The following is an 18,903-nucleotide window of genomic DNA, read 5'->3' as shown; positions in this document are numbered from 1 at the left end:
TGTTCTTTTTTAAACTGCACCTTCTCACCTTAAAATTATGGATGATCAATGGGGGATACTAACTTACCATATTCTGTAGCTAAATATCTGCATATGCCTTGCTGCTGTGCGACAACTTCTCCATCGACTTCCAATATTGGTAAGATTCCGAATGGGGATGCTTTAAATAATAAAATGACAATACCTATAAACAACAGCGCTTCAAAATATTTCACTCTACTAGAAATATTTGCTTTAATAAGAACATTAAAATATCTATTAAATTATTAAAATATTCCGTATTTCAGTATTAAAATAAAATGAAGTTTTTAATAATTTATTTTAAATATTAGATTTAAATTTATTTTCTGTGTAAATATTAGTGAGATCTTGTTTAGTTTATTTTCTGGATCGTTTTTACATTAATATAATATTTATATACATAAAATTTTAAAAATATATACATATTTCTTCTGGTGCTCCGCCTAAATTAGGAAATACTTTGTGGTTCTCCTCGGTCTACTAAATGTTGAGAAACACTGCTATCAAGTACTTCTTCCCGCCCCGCCAAATATTTGTAGGAAGAAGTTTTTTTCATAGAGAGCACTTCTCGAAAAGGATAATACTATTTGTAATGCTGGAGAAGTACAATATCTTTTAGTTATAGTTCATGTCACTATTCATTTATAATGCATGCCACTATTTATTTATAATGACTCTATTACTATATTGGGGATTATTTTACTCTCATCGGGGGAATAGCATTTGTAATGTAATAGTGGGGAACCTCATAGCAAGATCCGCACAATATAAGAGATCGATACCTCACGTGTTAACTCCTTTCAAGTCCCAAGTTGTGTTTTTCTTTGTATTAGTGGCAAAATATCACTTGTATACTTACAGGTGATATCTTATATACTGTAATATACAAAGGCATTAAAGAAACAGGATACAGACGAGCATTTAACGATATGATAGCGAACTTATCCATGAACAGACTAGGGCTCTTGCTCGCATACTCCTGAGAAAGACTGGGATGATTATCCATGAGTTTCTTCTATTTCAAGAGCACCACAGAATATTTCTTGGTGCTAGTCACGTTTTCGTCCTTAAAATCGAGGCTGTACTGCACCAAGAAATTTCTGCCAAAACGTTGTGTCGAATGTAAAAGCACAAGAGTAGTACTGCAGAATAATTTCACTTTGGTCATCAAGGACATTGGCATATTCCTTTGCTAGAAATTCTAACCTGCTGACATTACCCTCATCATCGAAATGCTTGGAATCCAGTACACTAGAGTTTGAAGCCACATCAAGGAAATTTTTGAACCTCTCCTGTGTACTGCTGATTGCTGTATCCAAAGGCATCAAGTAAAATTCTACTATACTGGTGAAGCGGCAAGCGCCGACGGCATTGCTGCTGAAGAATTTCCGACAACACTTTCTGATATCATTGAAGCTGGAGATTATCAGCCGCAACAGATAGAAAGAAATTGTGCAACCTTCCATAGGCGCCTTTTAAGGCTAAAATGTACCAGCCACAACAGATAGAAAGAAATTGTGTAACCTTCCATAGGCGCCTTTTAAGGCTAAAATGTTGCAGGGGGAGCATTTTCTCCCCTGCAACATTATATATATATAAATAATGTGTAGTTTGTAAAATAAATAAAGTGTCTGTGAAAATGGAAATGAAAAATACACAAAGTGCCTGAACTAAGAGAAGTTTAAGGAATAGTAGAAACTGGAAGTGAAGTAGGTAGTGGTAAAAAAAGTGAAAGAATTTGAAAAACCCAGTACAAAAATGAACTGGAACTGAGGAAGCAAACAATATACAAAAATAATTTTATACAAATAAATAAAAAATAATAAATAACAAATAAATTAAAAATATATATATATATGTTCCCTTCCATAGTCAATGTTTTTTCATCATTTGTCTCACGAGAAAATTTAGGTCCGCCGTCAATCTACCTGGTGTGAAGTCTCTCTGATCTTCTCTCGTCCCACTTTCAAACTTTTTTCGAACTCTCCTTACCACTATTCTTTCGAACACTTTCCCTTTGTGACTACTCAGAGTGATAATTTTATAATTCTTGCACTCTCCTGTCTCTTTTTTTATATATGGACACAATCCAACCTCCTTTCGAGTCCCCCGGTATCCTTTTCTCCTACCATGCTACATTCATTACTCTGTGCATCCATTGCAGCCCTGCTTGCCGTGCACTTCTTACCATTTATATCGTACTTCATCGCTCCCTGACGATTTACTTCCTGTCATTTTCCTTACATCCATTTCTGCCTCCATTTCTCTTCTTGATATATATATTTCACCCCCTCGTCCTCGGCACGATGAATCATAAAAATTTTAAATGATTTAGGATTTTACTGAAAGAAATTGTCCATAACAATCCCTCAGACAACAATAACAAATACTAGCAATCATTCGGAATGTCCTTAGTGAGAAAATAATCTACTAATCATTTGGAGTGTCCTTAACAAAATACAGCACTTAAACCGGATGTGAGACACTTTTTTCTTTTATCTCCTACTGTGTAAATGGCTCAACGAGTAGGTTATTGTTGTTATCGCAATTGTAAATAAAGATTGGACTCCTCGTAATCAATCCTGGCTATTAAGATAATGTCTGATGATTGGCTCTTAAAACATTCGGTTTGTGAAAAGAACATCCAAAAAAGAACATTCACTATACCGAAACAAATCTAACTACCGACGAAACGTAAAAATATAAATTAAACTTTATGAAAATGTAGCGAAAAAAAATAAAGTACAATATACGGAAACTTTATAAAGAACAGAAGCTATGATAGATAGATAGAAATAAAATATACAGATAAATGCTAAAAGTGATAAAAGTAATAAAAGCAATAAAAACAAAATATATATCAAGTAGCTTTCTGAGCGATGTGCTCCTTTATCAACTTTGAAGACAAGTAGTAGGACATATCATCATTATATTTTGCAGAAAAAAGCGATAAAAACGAAATATGCATTATATGCACACGTGCTACATATAATGTAGACATACAGACCGACGCAGATCGTGAACCGTGAGAGGAAAAAATTAAATAAATAAAACCGAGAGAAAGAAAGAAAATCCGCTCTGCTTTTGCTGAGAATTTTTGGTTTGACAGCACGTTAATTGTAACCCACGTTCCAATGTTGGAATTTTGGAATGCGCACATGATTCTCGTCATTGCTCCTGGTGCTCCTGGTTAGAAGCTTTTTTTTTTTTTTTTTTTTTGGCTGATGCTACATAAGCTCATATGTTTGCTTCCTTGAATCATGCCTCTATTACTATTGCTATTACTATTATTATTGAAACAGTTATTTTATAGCATGATGAGAAATGGCGAGCTAATAACGTGGCATATTTACGTCGTCCTACTTCTGTAATATTAATAAAATATTAAGATATAATTAGACAGATTCCATTAGAATTTTAAGAAATTCTAATGGAATCTGCCTTTTCTTTGCAAAAACCAACAATATTCACTCATCATGAACAGATCCCATCTTCCTCGACATTTTTTGTTAGGCAACATCTTGTTGAAATTTTTCACTTTGTCGGAAAAAATCAATTTGCGAATTAAAGTGTATTTTATACACTTTTTTATATGTATATGTATTTTATATACTTTTCTATATGTGTATTTTATACCAATTTTTTAGGGCTCCAAGTCTTCATAGCAACAGTTCAGACGAGCTCTGCGGTGGTTTGAGGTTAACGGAACATAAACCACTGGCTTTCTTGAGTAGAATCCACTTGAATTGAGCCTTCTTAACACAGTCTGGTTGGAAATGTTTTCACCTGTAGCCGCAGCAATATCAAGGGAATGGATCACAAGATATCGTAGGGTTCCGTCTTGCTGTTAGAGCCAGATAGTAGTCTGTTCTGGCAGACATAAAAGTAAAGTGCAGCCATTATCAACCCACTGCAGGATGGAAGCCTCCTCAACAATTCATGCTGAGGGAAATGGACCATAATCTGCCACGCTGGTCCATTGCGGGGTGGCAGATCGACCGTATTCAGCAGTCAGGGGCTAGAACCCCTGTCTACTCAAAGAGCGTGTGCTACCGCACTCCCGCTCCTGACCACTCGGCTACTCATTGTCGTTCAGATGATTCTTTGAGATTAGGGGCGTTGGATGACTTAAAGCCGGGCATTCGCAGGCGGAGGTGGCACTTTGGCTTAATATGTCACGCAGTGTCGTTTCAGCACAGTGGAAGCACTTTCAGAAGAGAGGAACCATTACAAGAAGAGCTGGCCAAGGTTATCCAAGTGCTGACATAGCCTCATCTCAAAGAATCATCTAAACGACAATGAGTCTGCGCGGTAGCACAGTGGTGCGGTCACTGTCCTCCCCACACCGCGTGGAAAAGGCTTGGGTTCAAATCCCGTCGATGACCCGAAGAACTTTAATTGGCTTTTTTCACTCTGTGGCTGAGTTGATCGATCTCAGGCGTACATAGCAAGATTTTTGCCCCCCAGAAACTGGGGTTTTTCGGTCAGCAAAACAGGCAAATCGACCAGAGAACACACGCAATTTACAGACACAATACACATGGATAGTTAAATTCTCGGTGACTTTAATAGTTCTAAACGACGATGACTTACCATCCTGGGTACTGGAGATGTGACTGTCCCACTGAGCAAGCCAAAAAAAAAAACTGGACTGAAGTGATGTCGTGGCAACCCATGTTTTCATAGGCATGAATAATTTACATATGAGGTATGAGGTATGAGGTATATTGAGGGTCTAGCGGCTCCTGGGATTTCTCCCATCTCCGCGAATGTTCTATGTATCGGTGACAGTACCCTGTCAAAGCCAGAGATTTAGAAGTGTGTGGGTCATGAGTAGTGTTATATGTTGTGCCCATTGTTTATCTGGCTTATTGGCCGCCAGGCCCCTAATGGGACCAGACGTTGTCCATACCTCGCCACGTGGAGGCTAGCCGGGTGTTACCATTGAGTCAATTGTACTCTGGCTGGTCCTGCCACTTACTTTCCTGGGATTTTAGTGGCTAGGACCTAAAATAAAATTGGAACGACCGCGGTTGATTTTAAATCACTTACATTAAAGCACTAATATGGGGTTGACGCTGAAAGCCTGTTTCTGAAGTGCCTAAAAGGTTGGGCGAAATTTTTTGGTGTATTTAAATTTGGACGTATAGGGCTATACGCTGTGCAAGAAAAAGTGCTGGGAGGGGAGAATGAAGGCTGGTGGGTGAAATAGGAAGAAGAGGGTCGATAGGGTAGGTGACCCCCAATTTTTCAGTGAGGCATGCCCATGCCCCATCAGAGGGAAGAAATGGTGTGGCAGGGAAGAGAGGCGACAGCAAGCCGTCACCTCCCACCCCTGCCGGGTGTGGGAGTAAAAGAATTGCACTGCACAAGAGAGTGCAGAGCATAGAGCCAATATGGCTCCGTTGAGGCAGCAACTTGGAGTTCTCTATCTTCGTTGGTCTTCTCTGTCATTGGTAGCCATATTTTTCCTCAGCTATGAACACTGGTCAGGTCCATTGTTGGTCTGTTAGCTATGGCTGTGGTTCTCTTCATCATGGGAAGATCCGCAGCTCCATGGGGTTATTCTTGCGATCGCTGGTTTTAGATGATTAGTAGTAAGCAGGTTCCTGGGCGAGGTTCTCCTTCAACTTTAACAAGGTGGTAGATCGATTTCTATTGGATATTCGGAATTTGCATGCCAGCCGATTATATCAAATATTCACCTTCGCGGACGCTGTTCGCAATAAAATATTCATGAAAAATTGTTTGTTCTGTTAATTTTGTCGAGCAGTGTATAACACTTCACATAGTAACCCACAAAGTTTCATGCAGTTTCAATAAGGTCTCTTTTTAATGACAGGTCCTGAAGTGAACAAAGTTGTGTGAATGAGGAAAGATGGACAAAACCAGTTACCGCGCAGTCATCCAATATTTGAGAAAAAATAGACTAATACAAAAGGCAGTTCATTAGGATATGGTTAAAACATTGGGGGAGGACACCTCTTCCTATTCCATAGTTAAGAAGTTGGCAGCAGAATTTAAACGAGAGAGGGAGAGCCAGAACCCACGCTGTGGAAAACCTGCAACAATGCAACATCAATCACTCCAGAGGTTGTTGACAGTGTGCATGATCTGGTGATAAAGTGATCTATGAGTGACAGTTAAGTACATTGCCAGCTTCTTAGGCATCTCATCTGATCATGTGTACCACATAAAAACAGGTTTTAACTGTGAAAAAGGTGTCAGCACAATGGGTCCCAAAGTTGTTGATAGCAGATCAAACACTTATAAGAGTTTTCAAGTAAAGTGAAGATTTGCATCGTTTTAGCGTTAGCATTAGTAGAGACATATGATGCAAGGAAGCAAGCTTATGCAGCATCAGTCAAAAAAAAAAAAAAAAAAAAAACATTTCTCATTTCATCCACCCATTCGCTCAAAACGTTTGTCCAATTCTTCCTTGAATTTATTTAAGCTATCAACTTCCACAACGATAGATGGAAATTTGTCCCAGCAATCCACCATTCCCTGGCTAAAGGCAAATTTCCGCACATCAATAGTACAACTGTCTTTCCACAATTTGAATTTGTGACCCCTCAAGTGTGTAATCTGATCAAGACGAAGAATCCAATCAACACTGAGCTTGCTTAATCCATTCAAGGCCTTTAGACCTCAATCAGATCACCTCGCAAGTGCCTAGTTTCCATACGCTGCAATTCGCAGAACTTAAGCCTTTCTTGATAAGGGCAACCCTTTGTTTCCGCCTCACCAATCTTGTTGCCCTTCTCTGTACTTTTCCAGCAGCTCTACATCCTCCCTAAAACGAGGCCTCCAGACCTATATGCAGTACTCAAGTTGTAGCCTGACCATTACCTTATACAAAAGGATAATCACCCCCTTAGCCCTGCTAGCAAAATTCCTATATATCTTAACTATTATTATTTTGGTTTTTTTTAGGAGCATTAGCAACTAAGGCCATATTGTTCTGGGGATATGCGGTGGTCATTCCCTGACCTTTCCGCATCCTCTGTGTTTGGTGGTGACGGGCTCGAACTCCTATATATCATTGACAAGACCCCATGAGCTGCTCTGGCAGCCTGTCTGCACTCCCAGAAAACTTAATATCTGATTGTACAATTATCCCCAGGTCTTTTTCATTCTCCACTACGCTGGGTGTAGTACCATACGGTTGGTATGTCACTCCAGGGTTCTGATATCCATATGAAGTGTTCTGCATTTGTCAATGTAAAAATTCAGTTGCCACCCTTCAGCCAATATGCCCAAGTTTTCTAGAGCCTATTGCAGGAGCTAGTAAAGTTGGGCAGATGGGTTTCAAGCAGATCCAATAAATTTCCTTGCAAGGTTTGTGATCATGGATGTGAGGCGGGTCCATCAATTTTAACCAGAGACAAAGCAGCAGTCCAAATTGTGGAAAAGTAGCTCTTTTCCTTCTCCAAAGGAAGCCAAATCGGTTCATTCTGCTGGCAAGGTGATAGTATTGGTTTTTTGGGATGCTGATGGGATGTTGCTAGTAGATTACCTTCAGAAAGGTAATCCATTAGCAACACTCCATCAGCATCCCAACAGACAGTCACCAGGGTACGTGAAAACATCAAAGACGAACGCCTAGGAAAACTGAGCAAGGGAATCTTGTTCCAGAAAGAAAACGAGCCTGTTTACAAGTTTGTCATTGCCACGACTGCACTGCACTGCACGATTGCGGATTTGAAATTTTGGACTATTCCCCTCCCCTCCCAATTCATAGATCAAGCACTATCGGACTTTCACCTATTTCCTAATTTGAAAAAATACCTGGCTGGCATCGATTTCTCCACAGATAGTGACATGACTGCTGAGGTGGATGCATCGTGAAAGTTCAAGAGAAAAGTTCTTCACGGTTGGAATCAATGCATTGGTGGCAAAAGTGTATTCAGTCCAAAAGTAACTGTGTTGAAAAGTAATATATTTCCAGACTCCTTAAATAAACCCTTCATATTTTGGTACACGATCTTTTCAAACTCCCCTCGTATGTACGTGTGTGTAAATACATACACACACAATTATGACCACCTACCTAATATCGTGTTGTGAGACACCGTTCGCACGGATAACAGCCGCTATTCGCTTAGTCATTGACTCCAAATAGATGAACGTTCCATAGCGTTGGAATAGATGACGATTGGGTGTCCATACGCCTCACTTCCCCTTTTAAAACATCCCACTGGTGTTGAGTTCGATTGAGGTCAGGCGAATTTGAAGGCCAACCAAGATGGGCGATGTCTTCACTGTGTTCCTCGAACCACTCGTGCCCAGTGCGGATTCGATGACACAGCACATTATCATCTTGGAAGATCCCGTTTCGGTCCAAGAAAAAAATGCAACATGACAAAGAACACATGATCTCGTTAGAGCTGCGGGTAGACCACAACAGAGAAACGTTGGTCCATATGCAACAGGGGAGGGTGGGGTCCTGGTTCTTGCCAATAAAACAAGCCCTTATTAAACAACCGGCACCTGGCTGAATAGAGGGCACCTTGCACGATGGGTCCATGGACTCGTGTTGCGCTTGCCACACGCGAAAGCATCCGTCGGCTGTTGCAAAAAAAAAAAGAAAAAAAAAAAACAACCAAACTATTATTTTTAGCCACCCGAATAATTAAATTCATCTGCCCTGCTGTGTCTTATGTCTGTTAGTGGCGTGTGTTCTATGGTCAATTTGTCTGTTTTGCTGGACAAAAAACCCCAGATTCTGGGGAGAAACCTTGCTCTCTACGCCTGAGACCGACTAACTCATGTATGATGTTTCACTGGCAGGAACTTGGACACCTGGTGTATGTGGAACAACGTATCTATCAGTTGTCTCCGCTATCGTCAACTGCTTGCTGACTGTGTACACCCCGCTATGTTACACTTTTTACCGAATGGCGATGGTGTCTTCCAAGATAACAATGCGCCGAGCCATCGGGCACTTGTTGTGCAGGAATGGTCTGAGGAAGACAGTTCTGACTTCCAACATATCGATTGGCCTCCGAACTCGCCCGATATCAATCCCATAGAGCACTTGTGTGACACTATGGAGAGGCATATCAGGCGTCTGGACACACTAATCTCCTCCATACCTGCATTTCTGATCGCATTACACACAGCTTGGTTGGCCATACCTCCCGAACACTTCCGACATCCTCATGAATCAATGCCACGTCGGATAGCTACTGTACTGAGGTCAAAAGGAGGACCTACGAAGTATTAGGTAGGTGGTCATAATTCAGTGATCACTTAGTGTATAAATATCACATATTTACGTTATTTACAGCACGTATCTCAAAAACCTTTTTAACAAACTCTATAAAATCCACACAACACTCGCTTCTCTCAAGAAGCCTCGACAGCTCAGGCTTTACCTTACAAAACAGTTCTTTGATAACGTGGACAATGCAGTACAATATGTATGGAGGTTTTTAACATCTACACTCCATAGTATCCTTCAGCTGAAACTGGAAGAGCCTGACTTTAAGTCTATGTTCTGTTAATATTTTCAGATTTTGATATCCCATAAAAAAATTTCAGATTAGGGTCACCGTAAATGGCTACATCTACCCATTTATTTATTTTGTCTGTAAATTGCGTGTGTTTTCTGGTCGATTTGTCTGTTTGCTGGACGAAAAAAACCCGTTTCCTGGGAGGGAACCTTGCTATCTACGCCTGAGAGCGACTAACTCAGCCACAGAGCGAAAATAGCTCATTAAAGTTCCTCGCGTCATCGACGGGATTAGAACCCGGACCTTTTCCATCCAGTGTGGGGGAGGACGGTGACGATACCACTCATCTGATCTGCATGCCGATCATTCACATCATGCAGAGCATCGCTGTATACAGTTCTGCAAGCTCGGGTAACGCCTAGTAAGGTAGTAGCTGCCCGCTGAGCAGCAAGTAGGTGCATAGGTGCCTCTTTGTGTGTACTTGATTCACAGTAGAAACCCCACGCCTCATATGCGTAGATTATGATTGGTATACTCACACATTGGTAAAGCACATTCAGTGCTCCTCTTCTTATACCTCAATGACACCGAACAACTCTTTTTATCTTGTTGTAAATCTTAACAACTTTTTCTCAAATGTATCTCATGTGAGGCATGAATTTGAATTTGAACCTCTCATCCAAATCTATACTATACTGAGGTACTTCACTTGGGCTTCATAACCAGTGTCTTCCCTCTCGTCCTTACGGTGGAATGACTCCTTTCACTTAACCGGCCCTTCAGAAGCATACATTTCGTCTTAATAGGCGAAATGCACAATTTGTGCAGATCAGCTCACATCCGCAGCCTCTCCATGGCCTCCTCAGTTTTTTTCTCGATTGAGATTCTGGAGTCCCCATATACTATCATAACCACATCATTTGCATATGCTATTATGTCAATATCTTGCCAATTTTTTTCTATCACCTCATCCAACACGTAATTTCACATTCTCGGTCCTACTATCGAACCTTGAGGTGCTCCTTTCTCTAATTCTTTAGTGATTTGTGTATAATTTCCTTTAACCCTTACTCTTCGATTAGCAAAATATGTACGCATCAGATAATAAGTATTTATTGGGCATTCCATCTGTTTCAACCTTCTAAGGATACTGTCCCAACCCAAGGAGTCGAAAGCATCCATAAAGTCAACAAAGACCCCAAGTGCATATTTATCAGTGGAATACTCAGTGAAATATCTGAGGCGACATCAGTGTCATCGGTATGTTAGTGGGCATACAAAGAGGACTTATAACATATCGTTGTTTATGCCTACCGTTGAGCCGTTCAACAGCAGACAATTTCATCAGACGCGACTGGCCTTAGAAAAAGCGAGGAATGAGCAGTGTACAATATGTTCCATTAGTGAATCTGGTGAAGATTGTATTTTCACCTCTCCAAATTAAACTTGGCTTAATAAGAGGCCTTGTGAAAGCGAGGTAAGATGAATTCCAGGGGATTTCCTAATATATGTTCGGCACAAGCGAAAGAGGGAATCATTGTGAAGCCCTCAAATCTTAGAGTTTCTGCAGGATGAAAGCTTTGAAAATATGTACCCGAGTTTATTAGAACTAAAAGTATGGCAGGCTTTCAACTGGTTTTGTAGAAACATTTTGGGTAACCACAGGTCTCCAGCATGCAACGATTGAGTTCCGCTCGATGAATATAAAGAAATGGGATGCCATATGTCACTGAAACTTCATTTCTTGCATTCATATTTAGGTCTCTTTCCCGAAGACCATGTACCTTTTGCTAACCACTCAGAAGTGTAAACACACTTCTGAGTGGTTAGCAGGTAGATTAACCACATTAAATTAAAGGTGATATTTTAAATGTACATTATGATTATAGTTTGTATATAAGCTACTGGAACTCATTCGATTCATTTATTTATTCACTTACCTTCTTCAGCTTCACGGATAGTATCTGGTGTACATAGTTGCTCGTTTTCAAATTGTACATTAACATATTTGAAAATTAAGCGGGCAAGTTCTCCGGTGGTTGGACGCCCGTAATCAATGAGCTTGTAGTGAGGCATGGTGATACTGAAAAAAAAAAAAGAATGATTTCTTAATTTTATGAAATAATCTACCTATCTTTATATATATCATCATAAGTTAAGAATATGTCAATCGTATGGCAAGGCAAGTAACAAATTAAAAGTAAACAGTGCATGTTGTTGAAATTGAGGTTTAGTAGTGCAAGAGCTGCTATGGCCATATTGTACCTCTCATATGCCACTGTAGGAAAAAGGTACACTCGTCATTATCGATGTTATGTCTGAAATTTAATTTTCTTCAAAAAATTCATATCAAGTTCCGTCAGAGGCATTGCTAATTCCATATTCCTTAAAACCCTTGAGGTTTCTAGAAGAACTAGGGTTTTATTATCTTTTTGTCTTGGTCGAGTTCTAGTGAGATATGAATAAGGCCTCATTGGGATATGCCAGGTAACAATAACATATACTCTGACAAAAAAAAAACAAAAAAAAAAACTGTATATTCACAGAAGACATCTGAGGCAAAATTAAAAATTCTTAACCTTCCTACTTGATTCAAGTACTAATCCCCTCATGCTACTTAGCAACCATACTAAACCAGCGGTCGGCCTTCTCTCTTTCCTCTCTCCACACACAGTGGCCGATTGGGTATAGTAATAATTTTATCACTGCATTGTACACTGAGTGGACAGAAATCAGGGAACACCTACCAAATAACGGGTAGGCCCACCTTTCGCCAGGATATAAAGTACAAAGTATGTTGAGGGTCAAACGGCACCAGGAATTTCTCCCATCTCCGCGAGTGTTCGCTGTATCGAGGGACAGTACTCTGTCAAGACCAGAGATTTAAAAGTGTGTGGATCATGTTTGTTTTTGTTTGTTATTTGGTTTTTAGGAGCATTAGCAACTAAGGCCATATTGCTCCGGGATATGCGGTGGTCATTCTCTGATCTTTCCGCATCCTCCGTATTATGGTGGTGACGGGTCGAATCTCGGTCTATTTTATTACGCACTGCTGCTCCTTCCCACCTGGCTACGGAGGCGCCGTGGATCATGTGTTGTGTAGTATATTGTGCCCATTGTTCTTCTGGCCTATTAGCCGTCGAGCCCCTGATGGGACCCGACGTTGTCCGTACTATACCAACGAGGAGCCTGGCCAGGTGTACCTTGAAATATATTATACTCTGGCAGGTCCTGCTGCCTAATTTCCTGGGATTTCAGCGGCTGGGTCCTAAAAGAAAAAAAAAAAAAAAAGATAATCACGGTGGTATTATTGCAAGATCGCTATTAAAAGATAGTATGTGGGATTTGTTCACCGAAATGACCATGGGGTTGTACGCTGAAATGACAAGTTCTAGAGGTCTAATGGAGCGGGCAATAATTTTGGTGTTACTTTAAATTTGGGTGTGTGGGGCTTTCGCGGTGTATAGTCAAGAGAAGGGTAGGGAGACTGAAGGCTGGGGGAAAGAAAGAGGAATAAGGGGCCGATAGGGTAGATGGCCCCTGCAGTCAGTGGGGCATGCTCGTTCCCCACCAGAGGGAAAGAGGGGATGGTAGGAGGAGAAGAAGAAGACAGCGAGCCATCTCCCCCCCCCCTGCCAATTAATAGGAGTGAAAGCAGGCTGGTCAAGGTTACCAGCCCAGATCGCCATATGGCTAGGTGGCAGCAATGTGCTGTAGTCATTTCTCTGAGCCCTTGCATGGTAGTCTTGTTGTCTTGATCAGGTTGTCAAATGCCTGTGCTGGATGAGGTTGTCTAATCGGGTTGTCACAGTGTGATTTCTTTTTTATTTTTATTTTTTTAGTTGGTCACTTCCAGGTCAGGTCCAGTTACCTTATTCAGGTCATGTCATATTCATGTGTTGAATGAGATTGTCACGTCAGGTGGATACATCTGTGGGTTGTCATAGAGATTGTCACTTCAGGTAGACTCAGTTGTGAGGTTTAATTCCTTGGTTATTTCACCCTGGTGCCAGTTCATCATCTGGGTAGGTTTCCGTGGTTGTGTGGACTTTCTGCTGGTCTGCATGGTTGTTTACTGCAGTGGTTCAGGCTGTGGGTTGTTGTTGTTTTTGGTTTTTAGGAGCATTAGCAACTAAGGCCATATTGCTCCGGGATATGCGGTGGTCATTCCCTGACCTTTCCGCATCCTCCGTATTTGGTGGTGACGGGCTCGAACCCCGGTCTAATCAAGAAGCGTGTGCTACGCACTGCTGCTCCTTCCCACCTGGCTACGGAGGCGCCCGTCAGGCTGTGGGAGCGTCCTTCTTCTTGTGAAGAGGTCCTGGGCCAGCTGCGCGAATGCCTAGTTGTGTAAACTTCAGTTATGGCGAGGTCTTCTTGATTATGGAGGTTAAGCTGTGTTCAAGTAATGAACCTGCAATAGAGGTCCTCATATAGTGGGCAACTGTACATTAGGTGCTCCCAAGTTTCACGTTCACCACAGAGGCAAAACGGCGTATCACTTAGTCCAAATCCTTGTAGTTTGTCTCTAATGGCCCTGCGTCCCGTAAGCAGGTAGGTGGTGTAGAGTCCTGTGAGAGCCACTGTGGATAATCCGGGTATACTAGCCGTATGTTGGGTAGAAATTTTCTAGTTATTGCACATTTGCTGGAGGTCTCCCATGTATACCTTCCGAGTTTCTTAGCTGTAATGTATTATAGATTATATGTACATGCTGATGATGCCCATTTTGCAGTAGAGCTGCTTGAGGATATTCATTTAAAATTAATCCTGAGACTGCTATAAATTTCCTCTTTAAGAAAACTTGTCATACACTAGTGTGCAAAACTAAAGGACCAGTCAAGTTTTTATCTGTAGCTTCTCATAGGAGTGGCCTGGATATGGGAAAAGCATACCAAAGGAACCTCGTGAGGTACAGAAATGATGAAGGAAACAAGAACGGAAACAAAACGGTACAGAGAAACTTTATTCAAAAATGGCAACATAGCACTGGCTGCCATGATACAGATGCATCACTGCCAAAGATGGAACAAAGGGAAGAGGTGGTTCTCAGTAGGAGATATGGCCACTCCTAATGTCGATGCAGGCTTTGCACCGCCTGTACATAATTAGAACAATGTTTTTGATAAGTTCTTGCGTTAACATCGTCCATTCCGATGTCAGCACCATCTTCAGCTGGTGAACATTTTCTGGTGAACGTGCAGCTAGGCGTTTCCTCAGAGCGTCCCATATGTGTTCGATGGGATTTAGATCGCTGGCACGGGCAGGCCAATCCATACGAACAATGTCATCACTTTCCAAAAGCATATCAACAGCTGCAGTGCGATGGGGTGAGCATTATCATTCATAAACATGAACTCGGGGCCAATGGCACCTCGCATATGGGAAAGGGTTATCTCAGTACAGTAGCGTGCACGGTGATAGTACCGCCTTCCAGTACCTAGAGTTGTGTACGGCCATCCAAGATAACGCCTCCCCAGACGTGAACACCTCGACCGCCATATCGATACCTTTCAGTGATGTTTGCGGGATGATACCGTGTGCCAACCTCTCGCCAGATTAGCTGACGTCCAGAATCGCTGCTGAGACTGAATCTACTCTCATCAGTAAAGAGTACCATACCCCATTGCGCTGCCGTCCAGTGCTTGTGTTCGATGCACACTTTAAATGGTGTCTCTGATGGGCAGGTGTTAATGGGACACAGCGTACTGGCCGTCAGGCAAACAGTCCATCTTTGCAGACTCGCCTGACCACAGTAAACCGCGATATCCTGCGTCCTGTGCTCCTGTATAGCCGGTTTGAAATGGATTTCGCTGTCTAGTGTCGGTCCCTCTAGGCCTGTAGGAGTATACAGCAGTCATCATTGGGCGTTTTTTTTTTTTGGAAGACCACCACTGGTCCTTCGAACAACTGTATCTGTCGTTCTGAAGGCCGATCACGCACGTGAGACGATGCTTTGGGCGATTCCGAACTCTGCAGCCACACTCCTCGCACTTCGACCTTCCTCGAGCTTCCCAATCATTCGACCCCGGGTAAATTCATCCAGATGCTGACTTTTCGGATGGCCATTTCGTTGTCTGTAGCCCTGTATGAAACCAATCGAACGTCTCTAACAATCGTGCTCGCCATTCGGTAATTTGCACATAATTGCTGCTTTTATCTGTTTATGTGAGCCCTCTCATCACGATTCAAATTTTTGCATGTGCACCAGCTTTCTACTGAACGGCCACAGTTATGCAAATCGGCACAGGCTGTTTCATTTGATTTTGTGGTTGTAACCTTTAGAAATAGTGTTGGTCCTTAAGTTTTGCACACCAGTGTAGTATGGTAAACTATCGGCCGTTCTTTACGTTTCTATTTATACGTCGTCCACATAACAGGACTTTCCATTAACAATGCACAATACATTTTTTTAACATTATGAATTAAAAATTAATAAATACGTTTATATGCTAATATAGTTATAAAGTTAGTAAAGTATAAAGTTTATTTATTTATTTTTACAAAGAAAAATTATATTTGAACAATTTACATTAACTAACTCAACTGTAAACTATTGCTGAACGTCAAATCGTGATATGGGAATGCAGAAAAGGCGAATTTGTTTTGTCTATCAAACAACGCCCAGCAAAAATAGTAAATTTTCGATGAACGTGTTCTTTCACTTCTAGAAGGAATTAATTTCATGTTCTTTCTGGAGCATGGAATTAAGTAGTTAGTTGTTGGAGATGCCGTTTCCTTAAGGGTTCTCTGAAATTCTGTGATGTTCGTGAAGAAAAATTTATCGTCTGAGAATGGATTTGCTATTGCACTTGTTTCTGTTTTTTTTTTTTTTTTTTTTTTCGTGGGGCAGATTTTCTTGGTGCATCGATTATTTTGATCATATTGCACCGGTTCCTATGGTAGCATCCGTGATCTTTTTATTGGATATGGCCTTCGTGGGTAGCAAAGTTGGTACGATCGCCATCCTTCCCATAACGAGTGGAAAAGACCTGAGTTCGAGTCCCGTCGATGACTTAAGGAATTTTTACGTGCTTTTTTTCACAACTTGGCTGAGTTAGTCGGTCTCATGAGAGGATCGTATAGTTTTTCTCCGGGAAAACGGGTTTTTCGTCCAGCAAACAGAAAATCGACTTCAGAACACGCAATTTACAGACAATGTACATGGAGCAACATGGCCTTAGTCGCTAATGCTCCTAAAACCCTACAACAACAACAATAACAGAACCATCATCATCATTGTATACGATGCTGTACATCACGAATATGAAACTCAAAGTGCTTAGGGAACACACAGACAGTTCTCGGGGAACTACAGAGCTACCCAAGTGACTCTCAGGTGGCTCAAGAACTGCACTAGAATTCAAACATCACATCAATGGCTTTATTCAGCAAAGTACCGTATATTAAATATTTTCTCCTTGCTCAAAAATATGTAATCTCATAACCACAACATTTATGAAGGTTTGTATAAGTTATGAATTTTATTTAAATGTTATATTATCTCCTTTAAGTGTCATCAGTTACTATTTGGGTTAGTTAAATGCTAAGATGTGCTATGAAAGTTGCACACTTGGGTGGGGGGCGCACTACAAATGCTTGAGGGTCGCATGCAGTTTCCAGACCGCTAGTTTGACATGACTGCTGTACATAGTATTTGCATCCTTTGCTGGCTGAGAAACCCAAAGCACTTCGAGAAAAACTCTACACTTCAATTTGAGAGATGGCTAATAACAGCTCTGACTGAAGAGACCTATAAGAATTCCACCGATCTTTGAAGGGATTCGGACTCAGCTTTCTGAAAACGACCGTAAAGTGTGAACCCATTATACTATTCACAGAGGATAAAGTAATGTCTACTGTTCTGCAAAATGGAATTCGAAGGAAAGTCAAGTTAAACAGATTTATAGTAGACAGAAATTGTATAGGCGGTTGAGGATTGTTCGTTAGCTGCTCTCTCCTCTCTCAATCAGTATACAAAATTCGTGGTGCTGACTACGTAAGCAGTGCGTTTCTTAGACCAACGGTTTATTGATGAGAAGGGGTGGAATTATAGCGTGAATGCATCACGAAATAGGGAGTGAATGATCTTGGCCTAACTAAAGAAATTTTCTCTACTATAGTCATTTTTCCCATACTCCATTCACAAGCTTGTTTCCATAATCATGAAGAAAGAAACTAAGGGCCACTGAGCTTCTACGTAGGTTCATGATAAATATTGAAGTTTTATATCGAAAGGTGATTGAATATGAACGGAAAATTCTATTCTGAACAGTATTGTATAACAGTACAAAGCCTCTAACGTTATTTCACATTAGTCAGTAAATGTCTAAAGATTATTCTGAGTGTCACATTTCCTAAAAGTGTTTTCTTACCATAGAATTATTACATATTAAGATCATATGTTAATTGTGTAGCTTAGCTTTATTTTTGAAAACGCATTTTTATCGTGTTAAGTAGAATTTCGATTGTTAGTTATTATCGTTGTAAATGAGATAAAAGTTTAGACTGGACTCTAGTCTAGTCTAACTCACAGGGAAAACCGGGCAAAGTCCCAATTTTTTGTCACTCAAGTCACACTTTAAGTTAAAAGGCGAATATTAACGGCACACCGAAATAATGATTGCCATCGAACTCAATTTTTCTTAATCTCGCGGCACACTTGAAAAGGCTGGTGGCAGACCAATGTGCCGAGGCACACCGATTGGGAACCACTGCACTAGAGGAACTGCGCGATTGTTAAGTGCTGGACTAGAAGAAATTCGCGATTGTTAACTATGGTCGATATGATCATTACTGTTGACTCAACAGTAATGTGGATCATGCTGGCCATGAAGATTGTTACTTTGCGATCCACAAAGATGATATATATCACTCAGTATAAAGTCACCAATGATGTATTGTAATAATAATGAAAAATGTAATAATAATAATATAAAAATACTATTTCACTGCATCATAGTTTTGACACCTTAAAATTGTAATAATAGCATATCATTAATAAATTAAGCAAATCATTGTGTTTTACCTGGATGTAGTGCGATCCTGTTATGCACACATGCACTGAGGCACACTAAATTTATAGCTTTCTTTAGAATTGGAGTCAATAAAAGTAAGAGGAATCCGCCCTCCAGAAACTGATATGAATGTTGAAATATAGAAAGTCACGTGGCGCCCTAACTTGGTACTTCGATAGTAACAACACGGAGTTTGAGGATAAAGTCTAAAGAGCTGTTGGTACAACGTACTTATTACGTTTACAATAATGATAAGATATTGTAAAAAAACTATTACAGTAATTGCATTCCATCTTTTGTTGCTGAGGGAGCAAAATAGAGTGAATGATGACCTTTATTTGTACTTTTCAGGTAGTGCTTCTGTATGTGATTCAGGTATTCAAATGATTAAAATAATGTTTTCTTTT

The 18,903-nt window shown here is 40.6% G+C and overlaps 1 protein-coding gene across 1 annotated transcript in view; it reads right to left on the bottom strand.

Moving 5' to 3' along the window:
* LOC150081617 (glutathione S-transferase 1-like) overlaps positions 1-18,597 on the bottom strand; it is a 40,877-nt gene extending 22,280 nt beyond the window's left edge. Inside the window, exons 1-3 of the mRNA XM_090380265.1 lie at positions 18,508-18,597; positions 11,420-11,562; positions 68-160 (exon numbers count right to left, since the gene is read on the bottom strand). Of these exons, the coding sequence (XP_090236391.1) occupies positions 68-160; positions 11,420-11,555 (229 nt within the window). The 5' untranslated portion in view covers positions 11,556-11,562; positions 18,508-18,597. The remainder of the gene's footprint in view (positions 1-67; positions 161-11,419; positions 11,563-18,507) is intronic.
* Positions 18,598-18,903: the final 306 nt, after the last annotated feature.

The sequence above is a fragment of the Mastigoproctus giganteus genome, chromosome 8 (assembly GCF_048544385.1).
Source record: "Mastigoproctus giganteus isolate SK-2022 chromosome 8, ASM4854438v1, whole genome shotgun sequence".
In the NCBI taxonomy this organism is placed as follows: domain Eukaryota; kingdom Metazoa; phylum Arthropoda; class Arachnida; order Uropygi; family Thelyphonidae; genus Mastigoproctus; species Mastigoproctus giganteus.
The sequence above is the reverse complement of the archived record's forward strand: the minus strand, read 5'-3'. Positions and strand labels throughout refer to the sequence as shown.